The sequence below is a fragment of the Hippopotamus amphibius genome, chromosome X (genome assembly GCF_030028045.1).
Source record: "Hippopotamus amphibius kiboko isolate mHipAmp2 chromosome X, mHipAmp2.hap2, whole genome shotgun sequence".
Taxonomy (NCBI): Eukaryota; Metazoa; Chordata; class Mammalia; order Artiodactyla; family Hippopotamidae; genus Hippopotamus; species Hippopotamus amphibius.
Window position 1 is genome coordinate 94,004,037 of NC_080203.1, and position 24,974 is coordinate 94,029,010.

General features: G+C 46.0%; 1 protein-coding gene across 8 annotated transcripts; it reads left to right on the top strand.

The window, feature by feature from the left end:
- Positions 1-177: 177 nt before the first annotated feature.
- On the top strand, positions 178-23,264 carry GPKOW (G-patch domain and KOW motifs). Of its 8 annotated transcripts, none has more exons than XM_057718869.1 (15): positions 178-352; positions 854-936; positions 13,103-13,176; positions 14,567-14,641; positions 16,155-16,250; positions 17,034-17,188; positions 17,288-17,412; positions 19,313-19,422; positions 20,219-20,432; positions 20,799-20,931; positions 21,582-21,729; positions 21,914-22,037; positions 22,130-22,199; positions 22,735-22,820; positions 22,914-23,264. In XM_057718869.1, the coding sequence occupies exons 6-15, from the start codon at positions 17,155-17,157 to the stop codon at positions 23,046-23,048; spliced, it is 1,179 nt and encodes a 392-aa protein (XP_057574852.1). In that variant the 5' UTR covers positions 178-352; positions 854-936; positions 13,103-13,176; positions 14,567-14,641; positions 16,155-16,250; positions 17,034-17,154; the 3' UTR covers positions 23,049-23,264. The 8 variants fall into 8 exon arrangements, with proteins under 8 accessions (XP_057574852.1, XP_057574849.1, XP_057574844.1 ...); XM_057718861.1 differs by having other exon boundaries at positions 182-352; positions 15,786-16,250; XM_057718864.1 differs by having other exon boundaries at positions 280-352; positions 15,786-16,250; positions 21,582-21,708.
- Positions 23,265-24,974: the final 1,710 nt, after the last annotated feature.

Here is a 24,974-nt window from a genome sequence, read left to right on the forward strand (position 1 = left end):
GACCTGTTCTTTTCACTCGCGCAGGCCGTGGCCTTGGCCCGCCCGCGGGCTCCAGCGCCCGGCAGCTCCTGGCGCGGCTGGACGCGCGCCCCCTGGCGGCCCGAGCTGCGGCCGACGTGGCGGCGCTGGTACGCAGGGCCGGCGCCACATTGCGCCTGCGGCCCAAGGAGGGTGCGTGATGGAGGCGGGGCCCTCTGGGGGCGTGGTCGGAGTGAAGCTGGGTTCTGCGGGGCGGGCCCAAGATTGTTAGTTACTCCCCTGGGTGGGGCCAATGGGTGTGAGTTGGGAGCACGGGGCTCGGGTGATAGGACGTGACACAGAGAGGGTTATTGCAGTAGGTGAACGTTGCAAGGTGAGTTGTGGGTGCGGAGCTTGATCTTTACTTTTGTCAGTGGGGTTTCGAGGGGCATTTCTGAGGAGGCGGGGCCTGGAGAGGGTTGGGGGCGGGCCTCTGGCTAGGGGCCTGTCCTGGAATGTTAGTCACGGGGGTGGGGTGTCAGGAATAGGTTGAAGTTTATAGGCTAATTAGAGGGCGGGCCTGGAATCTTCGGCGGAATCCTGGAGTAGCACCCTGCAGGGTGGGGCCAAGGGTTTACTATGAGGTGCGGGATGTGCGTGTTATTAGCAGGATGGTCTGGAGGATTATTCAGATAGCTGGTCCCAGGACTATGAGTTAAGAAGGCGGGATCAGGACAGTTATTTGTTTTGGCGGAGCCTAGTTAAGTGGATGAGCAAGTCTGTCTCTGCCTTCTAAGAGGCAGGGAAATCAGATGAGGCTAGACTATTAACTCAGTAGGCAGGTCCTAGATAGTTTCTTTATAGTACCCTTCCGACTGCCTTTTCCATCCCCCAGCCATTAGCGTGTTGGATTCTGCGGACATAGAGGTCACAGACAGTCGCCTTCCTAATGCCACTTTCGTGGAACACCGGCTACAGGTACCACCTTGTCCTTCTAATCGAAATCCTGGAGTAGCCTCCTGCAGGGGGGGCCTAAGGTTTTAATATGAGGGGCGGGGTCTGCATGTTAATGGAGTTAGTAAAGTCTTTAGGATTATTCAAATAAGTGGTCCCAGGATTATTAGTTAAGACGGTGGTCTGGGGAGCGAAGGGGAAGCTGGGACGAAGTGAAAAATAGCATAGACATAGATACACTACCAAGTATAAAATAGATAGCTAGTGGGAAGTTGCTGTATAACAACGGGAGATCAACTCGATGATGGGTGTTACCTTAGAGGGCCAGGACCGGGAGGGTGGGAGGGAGTCGCGGGAGGGAGGGGATGTGCGGATATATGTATAAATACAGCTGATTCACTTTGGTGTACCTGAAAATGTGTACAAGTGTGTAAAGCAATTATATTCCAATAGAGAGCTTAAAAAATAAAAAGAAGGTGGGATCAGGATGGTTATTGGAGCGGGCGGAACCTGGTTGATTACCTGAGGGTCGCTGCCTACTTAGCAAATGGTGAGCCAGGCCCGGGTGTGATTTCAAAGAGATGAGGCTGGAATGTTTATATAGGGGGAGCGGCCTTTGCAATTTCATTGGAGGTTTTCTTCGCCTCTTTCATCCTTCAGCCCTTCAGTAGTGGAATGTAAGGACCGTAACGTCATGGATAGTCGCTTGTCCCAAGACCCCTTTGCCTCCCACGCAGAGTTGCTAGCATGGGAAATACAGTCGGTTTTTAAAACCTTGTGTACTTTGGGGAAGTTTGAAGAGTCCATCCTGCCAAGACTTCCTTAATGAATCTTGGGGTCCTGGATTGGGAGAGAGGGTGGCAGAGGAGGATGGGAGCTGCAGGAGAGCAATGGACAGGGCCAGGCTGAGAATCCAGCACAATCCTTGAGTCAATATTGAATGTCTCCCCATTTATTAACATATTCTTTAATTTCTTTCTGGGTTTGAGGGGGTGAATTGGGAGATTGGGATTGCTAATATACATTACTAATAAGAAATATCAAATTGTACACTTTAAATAAATGCAGTTTACCATATGTTAATTGTATCTCAATAAATGTTCTTAAAGAAAAAAGCCAAAAAACCCCAATGTTTTGTAGTTTCCAGTGTATAATTTTTTTTTTTTTTGGCACACGGGCTTAGTTGCTCCGTGGCATGTGGGATCTTCCTGGAGCTGGGATCGAACCCGTGACCTCTGCATTGTCAGGCAGATTCTTAACCACTGCGCCACCTAGGAAGCCCCTCCAGTGTATAATTTTTACCCTTCTTTTGTTAAATTTATTCCAAAGTATTTTATTATTTTGAGGCTGTTGTAAATGGAATTATTTTCTTTTTTTTTTAATAAGTATTTATTTATTTTTGGCTAGGTTGGGTCTTCCGTGCTTTGGGCGGGCTTTCTCTAGTTGCCGCAAGTGGTGGCTACTCTTCATTGAGGTGTGTGGGCTTCTCATTGCTATGGCTTCTCTCTTGTTGCTGAGCCTGGGCACTAGGTGCGCGGGCTTCAGTAGCTGTGGTGCATGGGCTCAGTAGTTGTGGTGCATGGGCTTAGTTGCTCCGCGGCATGTGGGATCTTCCTGGACCAGGGATCGAACCCGGGTCCCCTGCATTGGCAGGCGGATTCATTTTTTTTTAAGAACTTTTATTGGGATACAATTGACATACAATAAACTGCATATATTGAAAGTGTACAACTTGATATTTTTTTTCTTATTAGTAATGTATATATGGCAATCCCAATCTCCCAATTCATCCCCCCCACCTTGATTTGTACCATTTTTCTATATTCCGCATATATGTGTTAATATACAATATTTTTTTTTCTCTTTCTGACTCACTTCACTCTGTATGACAGTGTCTAGGTCCATCCATGTCTCTACAAATGTCCCAATTTTGTTCCTTTTCAGAGCTGAGTAATATTCCATTGTATATATGTACCACATCTTCTTTATCCATTCATCTGTTGATGGACATTTAGGTTGCTTCCATGTCCTGGCTATTGTAAATAGTGCTGCAATGAACATTGGAGTGCATGTGTCTTTTTGAATGATGGTGTTCTCTGGGTATATGCCCAGCACTGGGATTGCTGGGTCATATGGTAACTCTAGTTTTGCAAGGAACCTCCATTCTGTTCTCCATAGTGGCTGTACCAACTTACATTCCCCCCAGCAGTGCAAGAGGGTTCCCTTTTCTCCACACCCCCTCCAGCATTTACTGTTTGTAGATTTTCTGATGATGCCCATTCTGACTGGTGTGAGGTGATACCTCATTGTAGTTTTGATTTGCATTTCTCTAATAAGTAGTGATGTTGAGCAGCTTTTCATGTGCCTCTTGGCCATCCGTATGTGTTCTTTGGAGAAATGCCTATTTAGGTCTTCTGCCCATTTTTTGATTGGGTTGTTTGTTTTTTTGATATTGAGCTGGATGAACTGTTGATATATTTTGGAGATTAATCCTTTGTCTGTTGATTCGTTTGCAAATATTTTCTCCCATTCTGAGGGTTGTCTTTTCGTCTTGCTTATAGTTTCCTTTGCTGTGCTGAAGCTTTGAAGTTTCATTAGGTCCCACTTATTTATTTTTGTTTTTATTTCCATTATTGTAGGGGGTGGATCAGAAAAGATTTACGTCTAAGAGTGTTCTTCCTATGTTTTCCTCTAGGAGTTTTATAGTGTCTGGCCTTACATGTAGGTCTTTAATCCATTTGGAGTTTATTTTTGTGTATGGTGTTAGGGAGTGTTCTAATTTCATTCTCCTACATGTAGCTGTCCAGTTTTCCCAGCACCACTTATTGAAGAGGCTGCCTTTTCTCCATTGTATATGGCAGGCGGATTCTTAACCACTGTGCTACCAGGGAAGACCCTACAATTGATTTTTGTACGTTGATCTTCTATCCTGTAACCTTGCCAAACTTGTTTATTAGTTCTAGTTGTTTTTCTTAGTGGATTCCTTAGCATTTTCTATATAATGCCAATTGCAAATAGAGATGGTTTTACTTCTTCCTTTTGTTAAAAAAGAAACAACCAGCCCAAAATGAAGTGACTTGTGCTAAGCCCCACTGATATTTAATACCAAACCTAATTGTAGTTTTAGGCTATCCTAGGAATTGAATTTTAAACCAATCAGTCTGTGATTTTTTTTCCTGGTCAGCACTAGTGAGGTAATCTGCCTAAGACCCCATTTAACTTCCTTTTCCTTCCTTTTATTAACACTTTTCAATCTGGATGCCTTTTATTTCCTTTTCTTGCCTATTTTCCTGCCTACTAGAACTTCAAGTACAATATTGAATAGAAGTAGCAAGAGCAGACATTGTTTTATCCCAGATCGTGCATGCAAAGTATACAGACTTTCATCATTAAATAGGGCCTTAACTGTTTTCTGGACCCACTGTTTCTGATAAGAAGCCTGCTTGTAATCTTATTGGGGTTACCTTGTATAATAGATGATGAGTCATTTTTCTCTTTGTTATTTCAAGTTTTCTCTTTGGATTTTAACGGTTTTGACTGTGGTGTGCCTAGGTATCTATTGATATCTCTTTGTATTTATCCTGCTTGGAGTGGGTTAAGCTTCTTGGACATGTAGGTTCAAGTTTTTTTTTATGAAATTTAGAATGCTTTTAGCTGTTACTTCTTTGGATTTTTTTTTCTGCTCTTCTGTCTCCACTTCTTCTGCTACCCCCATTACACATATGTTGGTGCACCTAATGGTGTCCCATTTTGTCTGATGCTCTGTTCATTTTTTCTTGATTCCTTTTACTGTCTGTTCTTCAAATTGCATAATCTGTGTTGCCCTCTCTTCTAGTTCACTGCTTCTTTCTTCTGCTAGCCCAAAACTACTTTTAGTCCCTCTGGTGAATTTTTCATTTTGGTTATTGCACTGTGGATGAAAAACTAATCAATCTAAGAAAGAAATGGAATTTTTTATTCAAGCCAATTTGAGTATTATAACCCAGGAAGAGCATCTCAGAAAGCTCTGAGAACTCTTCCACCCCTTAGAAGTCAAGGCACAGTTATATGTTTTTTGTTTGTTTGTTTTTGTTTGTTTGTTTGTTTTGCTGTGCACAGGCTTTCTGTAGTTGCAGTGAATGGGGGCTACTCTTCGTTGTGCTGTGCAGGCTCCTCATTGCCATGGCTTCTCTTGTTGCAGAGCATGGGCTCTAGGCGCATGGGCTTCAGTAGTTGCAGCACATGGGCTCAGTAGTTGTGGCTCATGGGCTCTAAAGCGCAGGCTCAGTAGTTGTGGCACATGGGCTTAGTTGCTCCGCGGCATGTGGGATCTTCCTGGAGCAGGGATGGAACCCACGTCCCCTGCATTGGCAGGCGGATTCTTAACCACTGCACCACCTAGGAAGCCCCACAGTTATATGTTTTTTGAGACAGAGAACTGTATATCAAATGATGTATGGTTTACGTAATCCAGGTCTAAGCATCATCGTGGTAGATCATGTTACAAGATCAGGAAGGAATATTATCTTTTATTTTTCTGAAGTTTTAAAAATTAATTAATTAATTTATTTATTGGCTGCATTGGGTCTTCGTTGCTGAGCACAGGCTTTCTCTATCTGCAGAGAGCAAGGGCTACTCTTCATTGTGGTGTGCAGGCTTCTCAGTGCAGTGGCTTCTCTTATTGCAGAGCATGGGCTCTAGGCACGTGGGCTTCAGTAGTTGTGGCTTGAGGGCTCAATAGTTGCGGCTCGCAGACTCTAGAGCACAGGCTCAGTAATTGTGGCACAGAGGCTTAGTTGCTTCTCGGCCTGTGCAATCTTCCTGGACCAGGAATTGAACCCATGTCTCCTGTATTGGCATGTGGATTCTTAAACACTGCGCCACCAGGTAAGTCCCAAGAAGGAATATTATCTTTTAAGGTGTTGTCTTGTTGATGCTGAAACCTGCACATGTAGTCTGATTAGATTAGAACACAATCACACCTCAGATGGGACTTGAACCCACAGGCGCAAACCCACTGTCTTTTTTTTTTTTTTTTGTATTTTTTATTTTTATTTTTTTATTTCTTTTTATTTTTTTTGGGGGTACACCAGGTTCAATCATCTGTTTTTATACACATATCCCCATATTCCCTCCCTTCCTTGACTCCCCCCGCTCGAGTCCCCCCCACGCTCCCTGCCCCAGTCCTCTAAGGCATCTTCCATCCTCGAGTTGGACTCCCTTTGTTATACAACAACTTCCCACTGACTATTTTACACCCACTGTCTTTTAATTAAAATCATTCACCTGGTGTCAGGGCTTACTGAAGCTCGGGTTTTTTATGTCTCAGCACAGAAGGAATTCAGCAAGAGGCAAAGCAATAGGCAAAAGGTAGACTTCTTGGGACTTCCCTGGTGGCACAATGGTTACAACTCTGCACTCCCAATGCAGGGAACCCAGGTTCGATCCCTGGTCAGGTAACTAGATCCCACATGCATGCTGCAGCTAAGAGTTCACATGCCACAACTAAGGAGCCCGCATGCTGCACTAAGACTCGGCACAACCAAAGAAATAAATAAATATTTAAAAAAAGAAGTAGACTTATTGATGTAGGATGCTCATGAGGGATACAAGCAGTCAGGCAAGGGTGTTCTGCCGCAAGAAGAAAAGTGGGTTTATATAGGGAGATAGACAGAGTGTAGGCCATCTCATAAGGTGAGAGATCCTGGGAAATACACATTTCATAGACAGAATGTGGTCCCAAAACATGGGGTGGTTAGTTTTTATGGGCTTGGTAATTTCATAGGCTAACAAGTGGGGGGATTATTCCAACTCTTTGGGGAAGGAGTGGAGATTTCCAGGAATTGGGCCACTGCCCACTTTTTCCCTTTTATAGTCAGCCTCAGAACTGTCATGGCGCCTATAGGTATGTCATTTACCATGCTAATGTATTTTTTAATTAATTTATTTATTTATTGGCTGCATTGGGTATTTGTTGCTGCACATAGGCTTTCTCTAGCTGCAGCAAGCAGGGGCTGCTCTTCGTTGTGGTGCACAGACTTATCATTGTGGTGGATTCTCTTGTTGCAGAGCACAGGCTCTAGGCGTGCGGGCTTCAGTAGTTGCAGCACTCAAACTCAGTAGTTGTGGCACACGGGCTTAGTTGCTGCATGGTATGTGGGATCTTCCTGGATCAGGGCTCGAACCTGTGTCCCCTGCATTGGCAGGCGGATTCTTAACCACTGTACCACCAGGGAGGCCCCCATGCTAATGTATTACAATGAGCGTATAATGAGGCTCAAGGTCTACTGGAAGTGGAATCTTCCACCATCTTGGGCCTAATTGGTTCTGCCTAGTTTTTGTCCTATCCACAATGGCTATGTCATTCTTTTAAAGGTTGTGTCCTGCCCCCTTCCCTCCCACTTCAATGCTAGGAGAATGTTGCTTTTTATCATTGAGCAGGTATTCCTGCTAATGGAGGGGGTTTGGTTGATATATAATGCAGATACACAATGCACAGTGCGGGGAGAGAAGAGGCTAAAGGGCAGAGAAGAATTTTTATGTTTAATTTTTTCTTGTCTTGCCATAAAATATGAATTTTATTTCACAGTACTTTTCAACTCCTGGATTTCCATTTGGTCTTTTTTGTAACTTTACTTCTTTATTGATGTCCTCTATTTGATGAGATATTGTTATCATACTTTCCCTTACATCTTTATACATAATTTCTTACTTCTTAGAATAAATTTAATAGCTGCTTTTGAAACTGCACACCTCAGATTGGAACTCGAACCTAGCCAAAGCCCAAACTGGGACTTAAACCCACTGTCTTTTTTTAAGTAATTTATTTTATTTTATTTTATTTTATTTTATTTATTTATTTATTTGGCTGCATTTAGGTCTTCGTTGCTGTGCGCAGGTTTTCTCTGGTTGTGTCCAGTAGAGGCTGTTCTTCGTTGCAGTGCGGTTGTTTCTCTTATTTCGGAGCATGGGCTCTAGGAGTGCAGACTTCAGTAGCTGCAGCACACAGGCTCAGTAGTTGTGGCTCACATACTTAGTTATTCTGAGGCATGTGGGATCTTCCTGGACCAGGGCTCAATCCTGTGTCCCCTGCATTGGCAAGTGGATTCGTAACCACTGTGCCACCAGGGAAGTCCCAACCCACTTCTTTTTTTCCCACTGTCTTTTAATTGAAAATCACACACCTGGTCTCAGGACTTAATGAAGCTTAGGTTCTTTATGTCTCATGTCAGAAAGAATTCAGTGGGAGAAAAAGTTTTAGGTAAAAAGTGGATTTATTTAGAGAGATACACATTCCATAGACAGAATGCAGTTCGTCTCAAAAGGTGATAGTTGCCCTGGGAGAAAAACACTCCACAGACAGAGTGTGGACCAGGTCAGAAGGCAAGAAGCCCTGAAATATGGGGTGGTTAGTTTTTATGGGCTGGGTTATTTCATAGACTAATGAATGGGAGGATTATTCCAACTATTTTGGTTTTTTTTTTTAAAGATGTAATTATTTATTTATTTATTTAGCTATGTTGCATCTCAGTTGCAGCAGGCAGGTTCTTCATTATGGCATGTGGTATCTTTTCGTTGCAGCGCATGGGCTCTTCATTGAGGTGTGCTGGCTTCTCTAGTTGCAGAACACAGGCTTCTCTCTAGTGGTAGCATGCAGACTCAGTAGTTGCAGAGTGTGGGCTTAGTTGCCCCAAGGCATGTGGGATCTTAGTTCCCCCACTAGGGATCAAACCCGTGTCCCCTGCATTGGAAGGCAGATTCTTAACCAATGGACCACCAGGGAAGTCCCTGATTCCAACTATTTTGGAGAATGGTCAAGGATTTCCAGGATTTGGGCCACAACCTACTTTTTGGCCTTTTATGGTTAGACTTGGAACTGTCTTGGTGCCTATGGGTGTGTCATTTGGCATATGCTAATATATTAAAATGAGCATATAATGAGGCTCAAGGTCTAGAGGAAGTCAAATCTTTGGTCATTTGCACCTAGTTGGTTCTAACCAGTTTATGTCGTATCCTCAACTGGTATGTCATTCTTTTAAATTCATTTATTTTTTATTTTATTTTTGGCTGCATTTTATTTCGTTGCTGCACGTGGGCTTTCTCTAGTTGTGACGAGTAGGGGCTACTCTTCATTTTGGTGCGCAGGCTGTGGCTTCTCTTGCTGCGGACACAGGCTCTAGGCGCGCCAGCTTCAACTGTTGCGGAGTATGGGCTCAGTAGTTGTGGCTCGCCAGCTCTAGAGCACAGGCTCAGTAGTTGTGGCCCAAGGGCTTAGTTGCTCCAAGGTATGTGGGATCTTCCCAGACCAGGGATGGAACCCATGTCCCCTGCATTGGCAGGTGGATTCTTAACCACTGCACCACCAGGGAAGTCCTGGTATGTCATTGTTTTAAAGGTTGTGCCCTGCCCCCTTCCCTCCTGTTTCACTTTGAAGTCTATCTGTTAGGGCCAACATTTGGGCCCTTTAACAGTTTCTGTTTCCTGCTCCTCCTGCTCCTGCCCTGTATGGGTCACATTTTCTTGTTTCTTTGCATGTTTCATAATTTTTTGTTGAAAACTGAACATTTTAGATGATACATTGTAGCAACTCTAGATACTGATCTGCCTGTTTTTGTTATCATTTGCTTGTTTACTTGTTTAGTGACTTGACTGGACTAATTTAGTGAAATCTATTTCCACCTGATGACCTTCTTCAAAGGGTCAGCCTTGGGCATGAGCACAGTCATCCATGACCTTGCTTTTATGCAGGCTCTCTTTGTTTCTTTCCCTGATCATCCTGGTTTAATTTCTGGCTGGTCTGCCTGTATTGACACCACACCTAGCTTAACCAGCACTAATTTTTTACATTACCCTGAGGCATAATTTGTTCCAATTAACTAACTAAAGTCTTATTCAGTTAAAGTCAGACCCCTTATTCTATTAAAGTATTGGGTAGTCTTTTTTTATCTTTTTTTAAATTGAAGTATAGTTGATTTACAATGTTTCAGGTATAGGCATAGTATAGTCCTTGAGAACAGTCTTTGTGGCTTGCTCTGACCTTAGAAGGACTCCTCTTAGCTGTTTCTCCCTGTTTTGCTTGTTGCTGTCTTTGAGATACCAACCATCTCTTAATTACTCATAAAGCCCTTATTCTTTCAACTTCTTTACTTTCTGTTCCAAATAAACTCAGTCCCCTTAAGAAGAGCTATTAAACTCTCTGTTCTTTGCACTCCCCCTCAGGAGCTGGGGGTGGATCAGAAGCCCACTTCTCTTGGAGTAACTGACACTCCTCTTCTATGTGTAGAGTGCTGGGGAGGTTATATCCTTTGGTATTATCTGCTTGTCTTTCCCAGTGTGGAACCTCCTCTCTAACAGTAAGCTGTGGAGTGGGCAATTGGGGCCCAGTATGCTTGGTCTGCCACATTGGGGTAAAGCTTCCACCCTATGAATGGGGTCTGGGCAGTGGAAGAGAGCCTCAGACCTCTTAGTCATGCCTTCCCAGAATAGAGCTTCTGTAACATGGGGCTGGAGGAGATGGGACAGGCTGGAAGCCTACCTCTCATGAGGAGAAACCACTGCCCTAGACTGGGAGCTGGAGGGAGAGAGAGCCCCATGTTCTTGGCCACACCCTCCTGGAGTAGTTTCTTTGTGTCGCCCTGAGCTGGGGTACAGGGAGGGAGCAAGTCATGGCTCAAGTGCCAGACTCTTGTTGTTCTTACAGTGATTTACTGGATTTTCTTGAACAAATATTTGTCTGTTTCCTGTATGCCCTCATGCAATTCCCAGAGACTTTAAAGGGTTGTTTTAAAACATAATTTTCACAAAAACAAAAAAGAATAAAAATAAATTTAAAAAGAATAATAAAAAATAAAAAACAAATAATTTTCACTAGTTAATAAAAAAATAAATAAAAACTAATTTTCACTAGTTATGAGATCCACCAAGCTCCTAGTGCTACTATTCTGGAAGTGCTTCTCTATTTTCTTTAAAAAAGTGAAATATACCTAACAGAGAAGAACATGCATGCAACATACATGAACGGTTTGACAAATTGTAAAATCAATACAGTGCCTATGTAACTCTCACCAGGTTAAATGAGAACGTTATTAATTTCCCAGAAATCCCCTACATACTCCTCAAATTGCTTTTTCCATTTAATGAAATATTGTACCTATTGTTCCTTGTCAAGACATGAAGAATTTTTAAACCTTTTTAGTCAAAATATAACATACATTCACTCATTAGCATACAGAACATCCTGCCGCAATTTTCCATTCTTTCCTTCAGATCTATCCTTAGAAATGGAGTCACTGGGTCAGGGAAGGCATATATATTATTATATTGCCCCTGACAAATGTTGAATCAATATTTGCCCCTATCAGCAGTATATGAATGTGCCCATTTTCTTCCATCTTTAGTAACTCTGGCCATCATCCGTAGTACTTACTATTTTGTGATCTTGGCCAACTCAGTTACCCTCTCTGTGCTGTAGTTCTCCTGTCTTTAAAATGGATTTTTAAAACAGTTCTTACCTCACAGAATCCCTTGGAGGACTAAATGAGTGCTTAGATGGGCAATTGCCCTAGAGAACCTACCACAGAAGTGTTTGTCATTTTTACTTTTGGACATTACTAATGAGTTAAATGAAAAACAACATTTTATTATTTATTTATTTATTTGCATTGCTTTGAGTATTAGTGAAGTTGAGAATTTTTACATGTGCTTTATGGCTATTCGTATTTCCCATTTCATGAACCACCTAATTATGTCCACTGCCCATTTTTCAGCTGGGAGTTGCTTATCTTTTTTTTTAAATTAATCGATTAATTAATTTATTTATTTTATTGGCTGTGTTGGGTCTTTTTTGCTGTGCATGGGCTTTCTTTAATTGCGGTGAGTGGGGGCTAATCTTCGTTGTGGTGCTCGGGCTCCTCATTGCCGTGGCTTCTCTTGTTGCGGAGCATGGGCTCTAGGCGCGTAGGCTTCAGTAGTTGCAGCACATGGGCTCAGTAGTTGTGGCTCACGGGCTCTAAAGCACAGGCTCAATAGTTGTGGCACACGGGCTTAGTTGCTCCACAGCATGTGGGATCTTCCTGGAGCAGGGATGGAACCCGTGTCCCCTGCATTGGCAGGTGGATTCTCAACCACTGCGCCACCTAGGAAGCCCTGCTTGCCTTTTATAGTTATTGAACTACAGGAGCTTTTTGTATATTGAGAACATTGTCCCTATATCTTTGATATAAATTACTTTTCTTAAAAAAAATTTTTTTTTTGATTTTTCGCCACACTGCAGGGCATGTGGGATCTCCCTGACCAGGGATCGAACCCGCACCCCATGCAGTGGAAGCACAGAATCTTAACCACTGGGCAACCAGGAAAGTCCCTACATTGCTTTTCTTTTCTTTTTTTTTTTAGTATTTATTTATTTATTTATTTGCCTGTGTCAGGTCTTAGTTGAGGCATGCAGGATCTTTTTTTGTGGCAGCATGTGGGATCTTTTGCTGCCACTCAAGTTTCTCTCTAGTTGTGGTGCATGGGCTCCAGAGCACGTGGGCTCAGTAGTTGCTGCACGTGGGCTTTCTAGTGGCATGCAGGCTCTAGAGTGCTCTGGCTTAGTTGCCCCGAGGCATGTGGGATCTTAGTTCCCTGACCAGGGATTGAAACTGCATCCCCTGCATTGAAAGGAGGATTCTTATTTTTATTATTTATTTATTTATTTTTGGCTACATTGGGTCTTTGTTGATGCGCATGGGCTTTCTCTAGCTGTGGAGAGCAGGGGCTATTCTTTGTTGTGGCGCACAGGCTTCTCATTTCGGTGGCTTCTCTTCTTAGGGAGCACAGTCTCTAGGCGTGCGGCCTTCAGTAGTTGTGGTGCATGGGTTCGGTAGTTGTGGCACACAGGCTTAGTTGCTCCTCGAAATGTGGAATCTTCCTAGCCCAGGGCTCGAACCCGTGTCCCCTGCATTGGCAGGCAGATTCTTAACCACTGTGCCACCAGGGAAGCCCTACATTCCTTTTTAAAACACAAATTTTGTCATGTCAAATAACCTTCTCATGATTCCCTCATCACTTGCAGCAGAAAGTCCTAAGTCTCAAATTCCCTGCTACCCATGACCAAGCCGCTGCCCATCACTCCAGCTTCAATTCCTGCCATCTTTTAGAATGCTTTTTAAATCTTCAGCCCCTCTTAGAAGTGGTATCATGTACAGCTAATCCCCTTCTGTCTTCTCAGCCACCCTTCCCACAGCTCTATTTGTCTGCAGTCATAACCACACTTGTAACCATGGATTCTTCCCATCATCCCATGTAAGTACCTTGAGGGAAGGGCATGTAACAGAGTAGGTGCTCAATTAATGTTTATTCAATGAACAAAAGAATAAATAGTTGAATTTGCAAAACTTTCATATTCTTCCTTCACTGCATGGCAAGCAAATAATTTTCTCAATGCTTTTAAATAGAAAAAAAATTCTGATTTTGTTTTCAGAATGAAGGAAAGATAGGGAAAAAGAAGTGTCTTTTCTCCCATTATATTTTCAGCACAAAGTTTTGCATCAGGACTAGGGTAGCTTGGTGTGATCTCTGTGGCACATGTCAGGAGTGAGTCAGAGACCAGGTGTGAAGCAACCCAGAAGGCGAGACTCTCAAGGACCTCTGGCCCTAGCTTGTGTAAGCCTGTATTGTGCACACTATCTCAGGTGGCTGCTTCAGGAAGTGGGTATCACTTCAGCCATGGACAGTTCATCTCCCAGGCAATGTTCACTTCATTAGTAATGAGATATAATGTTGTGAACCCTCTGATATGATGTGATGAGAAGGGCACATCACCTTTGTAGCATTCTTGCCAGGAACCCATAACCTCAGCCTAATTGTGAGAACTCATCAGACAAGCCCTAACTGGGACATTCTACCAAATAACTGAACTGTACTTTTCAAAAATTGTTAAGGTCATGAAAGACAAGGAAAGACAGGAATTTTCACAGACTGGAGGAGACTTAGGAAGGCATTACAGTTATATGCAAAGTGTGATCCTAGATTGAATCCTGAAACAGAAAATCATCGTTTAGTTGATCACATTGCATCAGTGTTAATTTCCTGATTATGATCATTATACTATTGTTATATAAAATGTTTATGGGGGGATCTGGATATACAGGGACTCTCTGTACTATTTTTTCAACATTTCTTTTAGTCTAAAAGTATTTCAAAATAAAAATTTAAAGTTTTTTTGTTGTTGTGTATTTTGAAAACCACAGTGGCTTCTCCCTTGAGATACCAGGGCCCATTCCAGGATGCCCAGGGCTTGTAAGCCTGAAAACATGGCCACAAAATTGATAGAATATTTGGCTTCCTGTTTTAAAAAGCAACCTCTGACTCACCATATACTATTCTACTTTCCAAACATTGTGACTATGCCCCCATTTCATTTAATTATATGTATAGCTTCACATTTAAAGGCTCTAGTATATTTGTTTCATCCAAACCATGTGCTATAATTAATTTAGCCCATCCCCTTCTATTGTTCATTTAAGTGGTCTTCAAGCTTTTGCTACAATAAATAATACCCTGATGAATCTCATATAAAAATACTCTTGCACATCTTGGATGATTTCCTTGGGATGAATTTTTAGCAGATTTGTAGTATTCTTTTTGTGACTATTTGTTTAAGTAACAGTCTTCTATTTTACAAACTCTTAAGGTCCTACTCAGAGGAGTCTGTCTCATTAATCTTCTGAGGCCTTAAGACCTGGCTCTCACAACATATTTAAAGTTGGTAGGAATGATTTTTTTTTAAGATTTATTTATTATTTTATTTATTTTTGGCCGCATTGGGTCTTCGTTGTTGCGTGCGGGCTTTCTCTAGTTGTGACCAGCGGGGGCTACTCTTCATTGCGGTGCGTGGGCTTCTCAGTGTGGTGGCTTCTCTTGCGGAGCACAGGCTCTAGGCACGCAGGCTTCAGTAGTTGTGGCACATGAGCTCAGTAGTTGTGGTGCACTGGCTTAGTGGCTCCAGGGCATGTGGGATCTTCCCCGACCAGGGCTCCAACCTGTGTCCCCTGTGCTGGCAGGTGGATTCTTAACCACTGGGCAACCAGGGACGTCTCCATAGGAACGATTTAAAAAAGAAATCTGAGTTTCATTATTCCCCACTAGACCTGGAGCCTCTAGAGAGGAGGCCAGGCTATTCTATTAATACAGTTGAGCCTTGAACAATGTAGGGGTTAGGGGCTCCGACCCAGCACAGTCAAAAATCCCGTGTAACTTTACAGTCCTCCCTCCATGTTCTGCATCCTCGGATTCAACCAACCTCGCATCACATAGTACTGTAGTAGGTTATTTAGTGAAAGATATCCACGTATAAGTGGACCCTGGAAGTTCAAACCCGTGTTATGCAAAGGTCAACTGTATTTGAATCTAGAGTTTGTCCACTATTAAATCTGTCATCTTGCAGGCACCACTTACGTGTCTATTATTTATTATTGCACACGACTGGCACTCACAGATTTTTTTCTTTTTTTCTTTTTTAATAAATTTATTTATTTTATTGGCTGTGTTGGGTCTTTTTTGCTGTGCGCAGGCTTTCTTTTTAGCTGTGGTGAGTGGGGGCTCTACTCTTTGTTGTGATGTGCAGGCTCCTCATTGCCATAGCTTCTCTTGATGTGGAGCGCGGGCTCTAGGCACATGGGCTTCAGTAGTTGCAGCACATGGGCTCAATAGTTGTGGCTCACGGGCTCTAAAGCGCAGGCTCAATAGTTGTGGCGCACAGGCTTAGCTGCTCCGCGGCATGTGGGATCTTCCTGGAGCAGGGATGGAACCCGTGTCCCCTGCATTGGCAGGCGGATTCTCAACCACTGCGCCACCTAGGAAGCCCAGATTTTTTTCTTAATGATTTATTTTACCTACCTTTCCCACACCAGTAGGGCACAGTAACGTGCACACAGTAGGCGTTCACGAAGGAATGAATACTTGGCAAGAATGAACCCGCCTTCTACCACGCCTGCCTTCCCCAAGAACTACATTTCCCAGTACGCTTGGCACCACGCCCTCTCGTGAAATAAAAAGAACGGCAATTACTTCCTAAGGCCTCTATCCGCCTTCGCCTGCCTGTGTCGCAGTGTTTCATGGGAAAGGTAGTTCTAGTGCTTGTGGCCAAGCCTCGGCAAAGTGAGCGCAAACTAAACTTCCCAGCAAGCAGCGCGCCGGTCTGGGAAGAGGGGCAAGATGGCGGGAGCCGAGGATGGTGTTTTGCGATCGTCGGGATCCTCCACTGCCCCAATTTCATTCAGCTTCAGTCGCACGTCCGTCCGGAGACGGCTGGCGGGAGACGCGGCTCCGGAGGAGAAGGATTTCTTGAAGACCGTGGAAGGGAGAGAGCTGCAGAGGTGAAGCGCTGGGTCTTTCATCCTTTGGAAACCGGTGCGGTGGGTGCCTGCGGGAGGGTGGAATCTGAGTTGTTTGTGTTAATGACAGTGGCCTGGGAAGTCTGAAGGACAGCCTGAGAAAATCCGTGGAGTCGAGAAGGCGGGAGTTAGTAGGAGAGGTGGGGAAATTGGACCTGTTGGCCGAGGGGATTGAGAGGAGAGGATGTATTCCAGAGAGGGAGTGTTTTTAGGACTTGGGGACCCTGAGGAGCGTGCGTTCTGAAAGAAGGAAAGGAAGGGAGAATGACAGGACTCCTAGGGTCCCAGGTGAAGCGGTGGGGCTTCTCCGACATAGGGAACAGGATGGAGTAACAGATTCAGGTTGGGGGAGGCCATCATTAGCTTAATTCCGAAAGGACAGTCTTAGGGAGGGACTTCCAGAAGAGAATCAACCATCCAGGAGGCTGGTGTGGAGCCTGGAGCTGGGGGGAGAGTCTGGGCTGAAGATGGTGATTTTTCGGTCATAGTGGAAGCCACGGAAGTGGGTCTTGGGATGAACAGAGGGTCCAGAACTGAGGACTGATTCCTCGAAGGCACTGACATTTAAGAGTTGGGGATGGGTGAGAGAATCCAAATAAAGCACCACCAGAGATATAACAGGAGAGCTGGGCAGGAGAAGGGAGAGTGTGGTCCATGGGGCTAGGGATGAGTTTGGCTCTTGTGTTTCTTCTGAATGAAGTGTTGTGACTCAGAACTCACTGATTGTGCTACTCTCCCAACTTCACCCCTCTGTGTCCACATCAGTGTGAAGCCCTCAGAAGCCCCAAAAGAACTTGTCATCCCTTTGATCCAGAATGACCGTCTCAGGCAGCCACCAACCCAGGCCCTTGGGCCATCTGCACATACTGAGGTCTTGGTGGATGGGATGCTTTCCCAGGCTGTGAAGGAGCTCATTGAGGGTGAGTGATCCCTCCTTTGCCTTGCCCTAGTGAAGGAAGAAGGGGAGGAAAACAGAAGGATTGGGTGGGACCTCACTGCTCCCTCCCATTCTTCTTTAGAATCCAAGAAGTCTCTGGAGGAGAGAGAGACTGCGGGTGTCGACCCCACGCTCACTATCCCCATGATCCAGAAAGGATGCATCCCCAACGGGGACGTGGCAGACAGCGAACCCCGGGCTGAGACAGTGAGCTGGCCCCCTGTCTCCCTCCTTCCCCAGTTTCTCACTGCCCTGTCTGCCAGGCTTGCCTCCTTGCACACAGCAGGAAAAGTCTGTGTGTGTACTAGAGGCCTGCTGCCTCTCCCTTCCTCCTTCCATCCTTTTTGGAAGCATTAACAAAGGAATCCAGATTTTGAGATGTGAAAAGATTCTTGGATTCTGGGATTATCTCAAGGAGATGAAGAGCAAAGGGAACAGGAAATGTAAAGATCTTGAGGGTAAACTCTGCCTTGAGTGTTTGGGGAACACCAACGAGACCAGTGTAGCCGGAGTAGAATGAGTGACAGGGAAGGGTAGTAGATGAGGTCAAAGGTGGGCCATGGTGAGGACTTTGGCTTTTACTCTGAGTGGGGTGAGAGGCATGGGAGGGCTCTGAGCAGAGAAGGGACAAGACTTATGATTTGACAGGCTCTCTCTGGCTGCTGTGAGCAGAACAGACTAGCAAGCAAAGGTGGAGGCAAGGAGATCATCAGCAGTCCAGGCTAGAGGTGGCGGAGACTCAGAGTGGTAGGAGTGAGGCCAGGAAGACAGGTAGGGTTTAGTGAAAGAGGGAAGAGGAAGGTGAGTGCTCCTAATGGCAGCAACCACCCAGACAATGGCATGATGGCGGGAGATCAGTGTGGTGTGTGTCCATCAGTGACAACTTGTGGTGTGTCTAAAGTGAATACAAAGAATTGAGGGAGTGATGATGGGAGGTGATAATAGGAGAGGTGAAAGGTGTGTCCACGGAAGTAACCAACTCTGTCTTTCATACCCCTGGGCCCAACTTTTCACCTCTTCATTCACAATTTTTTGGCAATGCTTGTTTGGGTCCGAATTCTCCTACAGCCCCAAACCACAGAGACTCTTTCGACTGAACTGTTCTCATCAGCCTTCAGACATCCTCTGGTTTGTCTCATCTTAAAAAAAGACCTTCACTTCACTCTCCATCCTGTTTCAGCTTTGGCCTCCTTTCTCTAATTTTCCCTCCTCTCAGAGCCTTCTACATCTCAGTTGATCACAGTTCCATCCATCCTTCCTCTCACTCAGCCTAAAAACCTTAGAGTCACCCTTGACTCCCTTCTTTATTTCATACCCTGTATATACTCTGTCAGCAAAATCCTATCATCTCCCTCTTCAAAATATATCCAGAATCTGACCAGTTCTCACCATCACTACTACCAAATACTCTGGTTTGAGCCACCAGCATTTCTCATCTGAACTATTGCAGTAACTTCCTCACTGCTCCCCTTGGGGCTGCCACCCTGTCATGGTTCCTTCCCAGCTCTCCTGATTAATCTCTTACCACCCCTCTTCGCCTCCACATCTGTTTCAGTTGGATTGACTTTCATGATGCTCTTCACACATATCAGATCTTGTCCTGCCCCAGGGTCTTTGCGCTTTCTGTTCTCTCTGGAGCACTCTTCTCATATCCACAGGGCTCCATCTGTCATCTCCTTCTGGTCTCTGCTTAAATATCAACTCAGTGACACTCCTTTCTTCATCCCTCTGCATCCCCTTAACCTGCTTTATTTTTCTTCATGTGACTTATCACTACCTGACATATCATGTTTTATGTGTTTTATTTATTCTGTCTCCACAACTAGACGTAAGCCATACAAAGGGCAGGAGTTTTTGTCTATTTTGTTCACTGTTTTATCCCCAGCACCTAGAAGAGTAGCTGGCACAGAATAGGTGCTTTATATATATTTGTCCAAGGACTGAACATGGAGGAATAAAGTGAGGGGTGGCAAGAGGAAATGAAAATTCACCTTTGAGCTGACTGGAAAAGAAGTCTTGAGGGTCACCCAGTGAGTGATAGCAAGTACACTTCAGAGGGCCCACTGTAAGACAAGCCTGACTGTCCTCCCTCTGCCTAAACCCATAGGTGCCGGAGGAGGCTGATTACGAGGCAGTCCCTGTGGAGGCCTATGGGCTGGCCATGCTGCGGGGCATGGGCTGGAAACCTGGCGAGGGCATCGGCCGTACCTTCAATCAGTGAGTTTCTAGGGTAGGGGCAGGGGACAGCAGACAGGCCAGGGGACAGACCCCCATGGTTTATGCCCACCCAGAACCATCCAGGCAGGGAGAGGGCACATTACCACCCTGTGTATTTCAATAGCCCCTTCCACTACTGTTTCCACCTCCTGTTTGCCCTTTGAAACTCCATTAAGAGAGCCTATTTATGTAAAGATTGCCTCTCTGGGCATCAGCTCCCTCATCTGAGAAATGGGGATAATAACAGTACTTACTTCCCGGGTCCGCTGTGAGAGTTAAGTGAAATGATCCACATAAAGCACTTACCGCAGGCCCTGGCCCCAGGTAAGCGTAGACTAAACACTTGCTATTATCATGATCATACAGACTTACAAGCCCTTTTCCATAGTTCCAAACTCCAAAGAATTCTGAAAACCAAACATTCTTTTTTTCATAAACTATTTGGCAGCCAAATGTGATCTGAATTGGCACTGAGCATTTTCCAGTCTGTTTCTCTTGCTTTGTGTGAATAGTCGTACAGTTTCCCCTGTAGAAAAAGTAGTATATTTGGTTATTGGGATCTGCCTCATGTCCCACTGTAGATTCTATGTCATAGATTGTATACACCGCATAGATTGAACCAAATGAAATTGCCATTTCTATAGGTCAGAAATAGTCCTAATATGAGATTGGGAAGGATATTCTTGAACATATTGATAGGGTGGGATTTGGGCGGTAGTTGGCAGAAGGGGTGGAGAACAGGGCGTTGAAGACCGATGCACCCCCCCAACAAGCCCATGTTCTGTACTCCCTGCAGAGTGGTGAAGCCCCGTGTCAACACTCTGAGGCCCAAGGGGTTAGGACTGGGTGCCAACCTGACTGAGGTCCAGGCCCTGGCCCCCACTGGCCCACATTGCCTGCCGAGGCCAGATGAAGAGCAAGAGAAGGATAAGGAAGACCAGCCTCAAGGACTGGTGCCTGGAGGAGCTGTGGTGGTTCTTTCTGGCCCTCACCGAGGCCTCTATGGGAAGGTAAGGAGCCAAGATGTGCCTGGAGCCCAAGACAGGCAGCAGGGAAGATTGACATGAGGGTCAGAGGGAGGCAGAATTGGGTTTGGGGTATAAAGGCTGAAAGTCCTTGTTTTTCAGGCCTGCCTGGCCCACCGCCTCATTCAGTAACTCAGGACTACTTGCTGGGGCTTTCTGAGCCTCCGTTTTCAACTAAAAGGGAGAGAATGCCATATGCCACAAGTCCCTGAGGATTAGATACTTAAAATGTATTCACGCCCCAAAGATTGCTGGGGGAGACACGGGTCAGGCCTGTTAGATGTAAGGGTGGAAAGCTTGGTCCTAGGAACATGGGTCAAGTCCACTCACTTCTTCCCCCCAACACTTTAGGTGGAAGGCCTTGATCCTGACAATGCTCGGGCCATGGTCCGTCTGGCTGTGGGGAGCCGCATGGTGACTGTTAGTGAGTACTGCCTGCGGCCTGTCTCCCAGCAGGAGTTTGACAGGAACTCCTTGGATCTGAGTGAGTGAGCCTCTTACCTAGCTGGGGGAGTTGGAGAAGTATTCCTGGGGATGGGGTTAGATCTGCAGAGGGGCAGGAAGTGGTCTGCCTGGCAAGGGTGACTTCCGGTCAGAGTTAGGTGAGAATGAACATAGTGGTTTATTCAGTTTGATTGAAGAGAGATTGATCTAGTAACCCTGGGTCTTTAGCCTCTTTCTGAGGAGGAAGGAACAAGTGTGGAAACCAGTTCCTACCCTTGGGAGGTTTTTGTCTCTTTGGGGTGGTAAACCCCTCTATTGCTAGAGACTGAGAGCAGCTAGAACAAGGGCATGATGGGGAGGAAGGCATTCTAGGCATGTCGGTAGGGTGGGTCAGTTTGGCATATGGGAGATGGGAGCTGACAGCCCTCCAGGACTCCCTAGCCCACCCTAGGTAGCTGACTCAGGTAAGCGCTGTCAGGACAGGCTGGGGTGGCTGAGTAGGGCTTCCTGAAGGAGGCCGAGACAGTTGAGAGGAGGGGGAGAACATTCTAATAGCCCAGGCAAAGGCTTGATGGTGAGATCAGGCACTTTGGCAGATGGGAGGTGGCCTGAGGCTGAGGTGTGGTCTGGAAGGGAAGAGTGGGAGACACTGAGGCTGTTTCCTGGTTCTCCCCACACCCCCTTGAACAGGCCAGGTGAGCAGAACTTCCCTAGGGCAACAGAACGGAACGACCTTGTCACAGAAGGCCCTTCAGGATCAGGACCTCCATGTCCGGCGGGAGGACTCACAGAGGAAGCGGACACACCGTCCAGTTCGGTGGGACCCTGAGCATCTCAGGTGGGGGTAGGGGGTAGGGCTGTGGGGAGGCTCCAGCAGTCAGAGAAGGCTTCCAGGATGAGGCAGGTGCCTAGAAGGAACTAGGAACGGCATTATGAGTGGGTTTTAAAACATTGGCAAAGGTGGGATGACCAGAATGTACCTCTGGTAAAGAGCTAAGCCCGGTGTCGGCTCCTCTCCACAGACAGGATGGGCCTGCAGCCAAGAGTGAGAAAGCAGCCTCCAGGAGTCAGCACTGGCTGTACAGGGACCTGCGCGTGCGGTTTGTGGACAAGCTGCACAAGGGCGGCCAGTATTACAACACCAAGGTGGGAAGCCCGCACCCAGGTCCACTTCCTCCCCCATGGACTGGCCCCCCTTAGCTCTCTAACACTCTCATATCCCCTGACCCTTTCCCCAGATGATAATCGAAGATGTCCTGAGCCCAGATACCTGTGTGTGTCGGACAGATGAAGGCCAGGTCCTGGAAGGTGAGTCTGAGGGATGGCCACTGGGTCGTTATCATCCTGGAGGCTGACTGAGAGGGCTGTCTTGGGCCAAGAGCCTGGCCCAGGCAAAGGCTGGGAGGTTGGACAGAGTTAGGTTTTTTGCAAGGCCCAGCATCCTCTAACAGATCATTAGATGCTTCCATGGTGGTGAATATCTGAGCCTCACTTTCCTCTTCTGCAAAATTAGCATGGAGATAACCTATTTCTCCCTCTTGTACCTGGTGCCTTGTAGGGATGTGTGTAAGCTCCCCGTGCAGGGCAGGGCATACAACATGCCCATGATAAATGGCGTCTGTTACTACCCCCACCCATCATCATCCTACATAAATGCTTCCTTTATTACAACTATTGCCAGGAACCGCTCCTTAGGTTTCCTTCTCTGTGAAATGGATGTGGGAGACTCCCATCTGTCAGCAGACACCAAGTGGCACCAGGGAATACAGGAAAGGCCCTTCTGACAGGACCCTGACGGGGCTGGCCTTTGCTGCGGGCCTTACTCCCCTCTCCTTGTCCACAGGCCTGAGGGAAGACATGCTGGAGACTCTGGTCCCCAAGGTCCAGGGCAACCGGGTGATGGTGGTGCTGGGGCCACGGGCTGGAAGGGTGAGTCCCAGACCTGGGAATGGGGCTGGGGGCACGCAGGGAATGTCCCTGGGTCTGGGTTGGCCTTGCTGACTCCACCAGCCCCTACTCTAGGTGGGCCGTCTGCTGGACTGGGACAGAGAGCGGAGCCGGGCTCTGGTGCAGCTGCGGAGAGAGAATCGGGTGGTGGAGCTTCACTATGATGCCATCTGCCAGTACGTGGGCCCCAGCGACTCGGAGGAAGACTGACCTGTGGACATACTCCCATCCCCCGGGCTGTTACCGATCCTGTACAGTGTGAAAAGCCTGCCTTCATGAAGGTGGGGGGGGGGGGGTCATAGTTCCGATCTCCACTTGCAGTGCAGCCCTGGGACAGGATGGACCAGAAGGGAGCCTAGAAACAAACCCAGTACTTACCAGAAGTTAGTATATAATAAAAACGAGTTCAGATACTTTGTACACGAAGAGATCATAAATGGTGTGCTGAGCTGTGAATGGAGGTGGGAGCTGTTCCTTTTTTCAGCCCGGCTGCCCAGCTTGGGCTGCTAGCCAAGTGGAAGGATCCATTCACTCCCGAGCTCACTGTCGGAGTCCAGAAGCTATGAACTCTGCCCCCGAGCAGAGACTAGGGATTCTGGAACGCTACATCTCTGGACAGCTTCCTGAGCAAGAATCTAGCAGGCTCTGCTTTTACTTTTGGTCCAGAGCAGACACCCAGAGGATATCTTGAGCCTGTGACAGGAGTCAAGAGGAGGGGAGGCTTCTCCCCACCAATGGGACATGTTAGCACTACTTTCCAGAGGAGCCAGTTAATCTCGGGGCCCCCGTTTTAGTCCCAAAACTTTGAAGGTAAAAAAGTTTTGTCTATCTCGGGTAGAGTTTCTCTGGTTGCTCCAGGTAACTGGATTCTCAAAAAGGTTATCCTTTTTCTATGAAAGGATTCCAGAGAATCCTTTTTCCTGTTTAATGGCCTAAGATACAAAATCAACAAGGGAAGAAAAAAAAAATCAACAAGGGAAGTCAGAGCTTTAGGCACAAGTGTTTCTAAATCATCCCCCTAATCACTAAGTCATTGATGTAATTAATGATATTTGAGTTAGATCTAGGCTTCTGGTATAAACTCCTGATGCTTCAGAACAGGGCACAGCTATGGTGAATTTGAACACTTCACCCTCAAGCAGGATAATAAAGGTAAGCTTTTGCCTTTGGCAAGCAGAGGCAGACTACCCTTTTCAGCCAAAATGAGCAGGTATAGAAAGATAATGAGTTGGCCAGATCAGATGTGCCCAGTAAGGTAAGGGATGATTAGAAAACCTTCCAGTATAGTTGCTAATAAGAAAAAAAAAACAATTTGTACACTTTAAATATGTGCAGTTTATTGTATGTCAAAAAAAAAAAAAGAAAACCTTCCAGTATAGTAACCCCAATATGAAGAACACTTGCACAGACTGATTTGCTTTTCTTTTTTTATCATCCCTGATTAATTCCAGAAGTCTGTTTTCAAGAGTAGCCAAACAGGGTCCTTAAGGCAGATACCAGAGAACAGCCCCCCACCCCCAGTTCCTCCAGTGCTCATGTCATCATCATGATTGTACACACTGCCCTGGAATTCTAGGCTAAGTTGTATTTTTAATCTTGGGAAGGGTTGGGAGTTGTAGAGGTTCCCAATTTGGCACACCCAGAAATCAATTTCCTGTGCCGTTATGTGCTTCACCCAGTCAAGACGTCCTCCTCCTTTCTCCAAATCATAATAAATCTGTCTTGGTAACGCCCTTGAGAGGGACATAAAGCTCCCCAGGGAACGGCCGTGGTCCCCTGTGTCTAGCCTGCAACGCGGCATAACCTGGCAGTTTCAGTCAATCCCTCCATCTTCTCTGTGCTCCATGATGCTTAAAATAGATGTTTCATCAAATGTGATTTCCTGGAGTTAATGTTTCTCCCGAGCCTGTCTTTCGGAAATGGGGCCTGAAGTTCTTGAATGTGGCCCTGTGTTCAGAAGACCTAGTCCTTGGCAGAGCGCCTGGTCCCTCCGAGGCAGATCATCGAGGCTTTTTGTGCTTCCCCTGAGAGGATCCCTCCTGATCCCTCAGTTTGAAGACAGGGCTCCTTACATTCCAGGAAGCTTCCCCAATCTGCCCCTCGTTCATTGTGCACAAATACACTTTGCATCTCCGC

Bases quoted from the DNA above. Each gene is read 5' to 3' on its own strand.
- GPKOW (XM_057718861.1), top strand. From the start codon at position 16,090: ATGGCGGGAGCCGAGGATGGTGTTTTGCGATCGTCGGGATCCTCCACT. The intron at 20,433-20,798 runs GTAAGGAGCCAA...CCAACACTTTAG, and splicing joins ACCGAGGCCTCTATGGGAAG to GTGGAAGGCCTTGATCCTGA. The intron at 22,038-22,129 runs GTGGGAAGCCCG...CCCTTTCCCCAG, and splicing joins GCCAGTATTACAACACCAAG to ATGATAATCGAAGATGTCCT.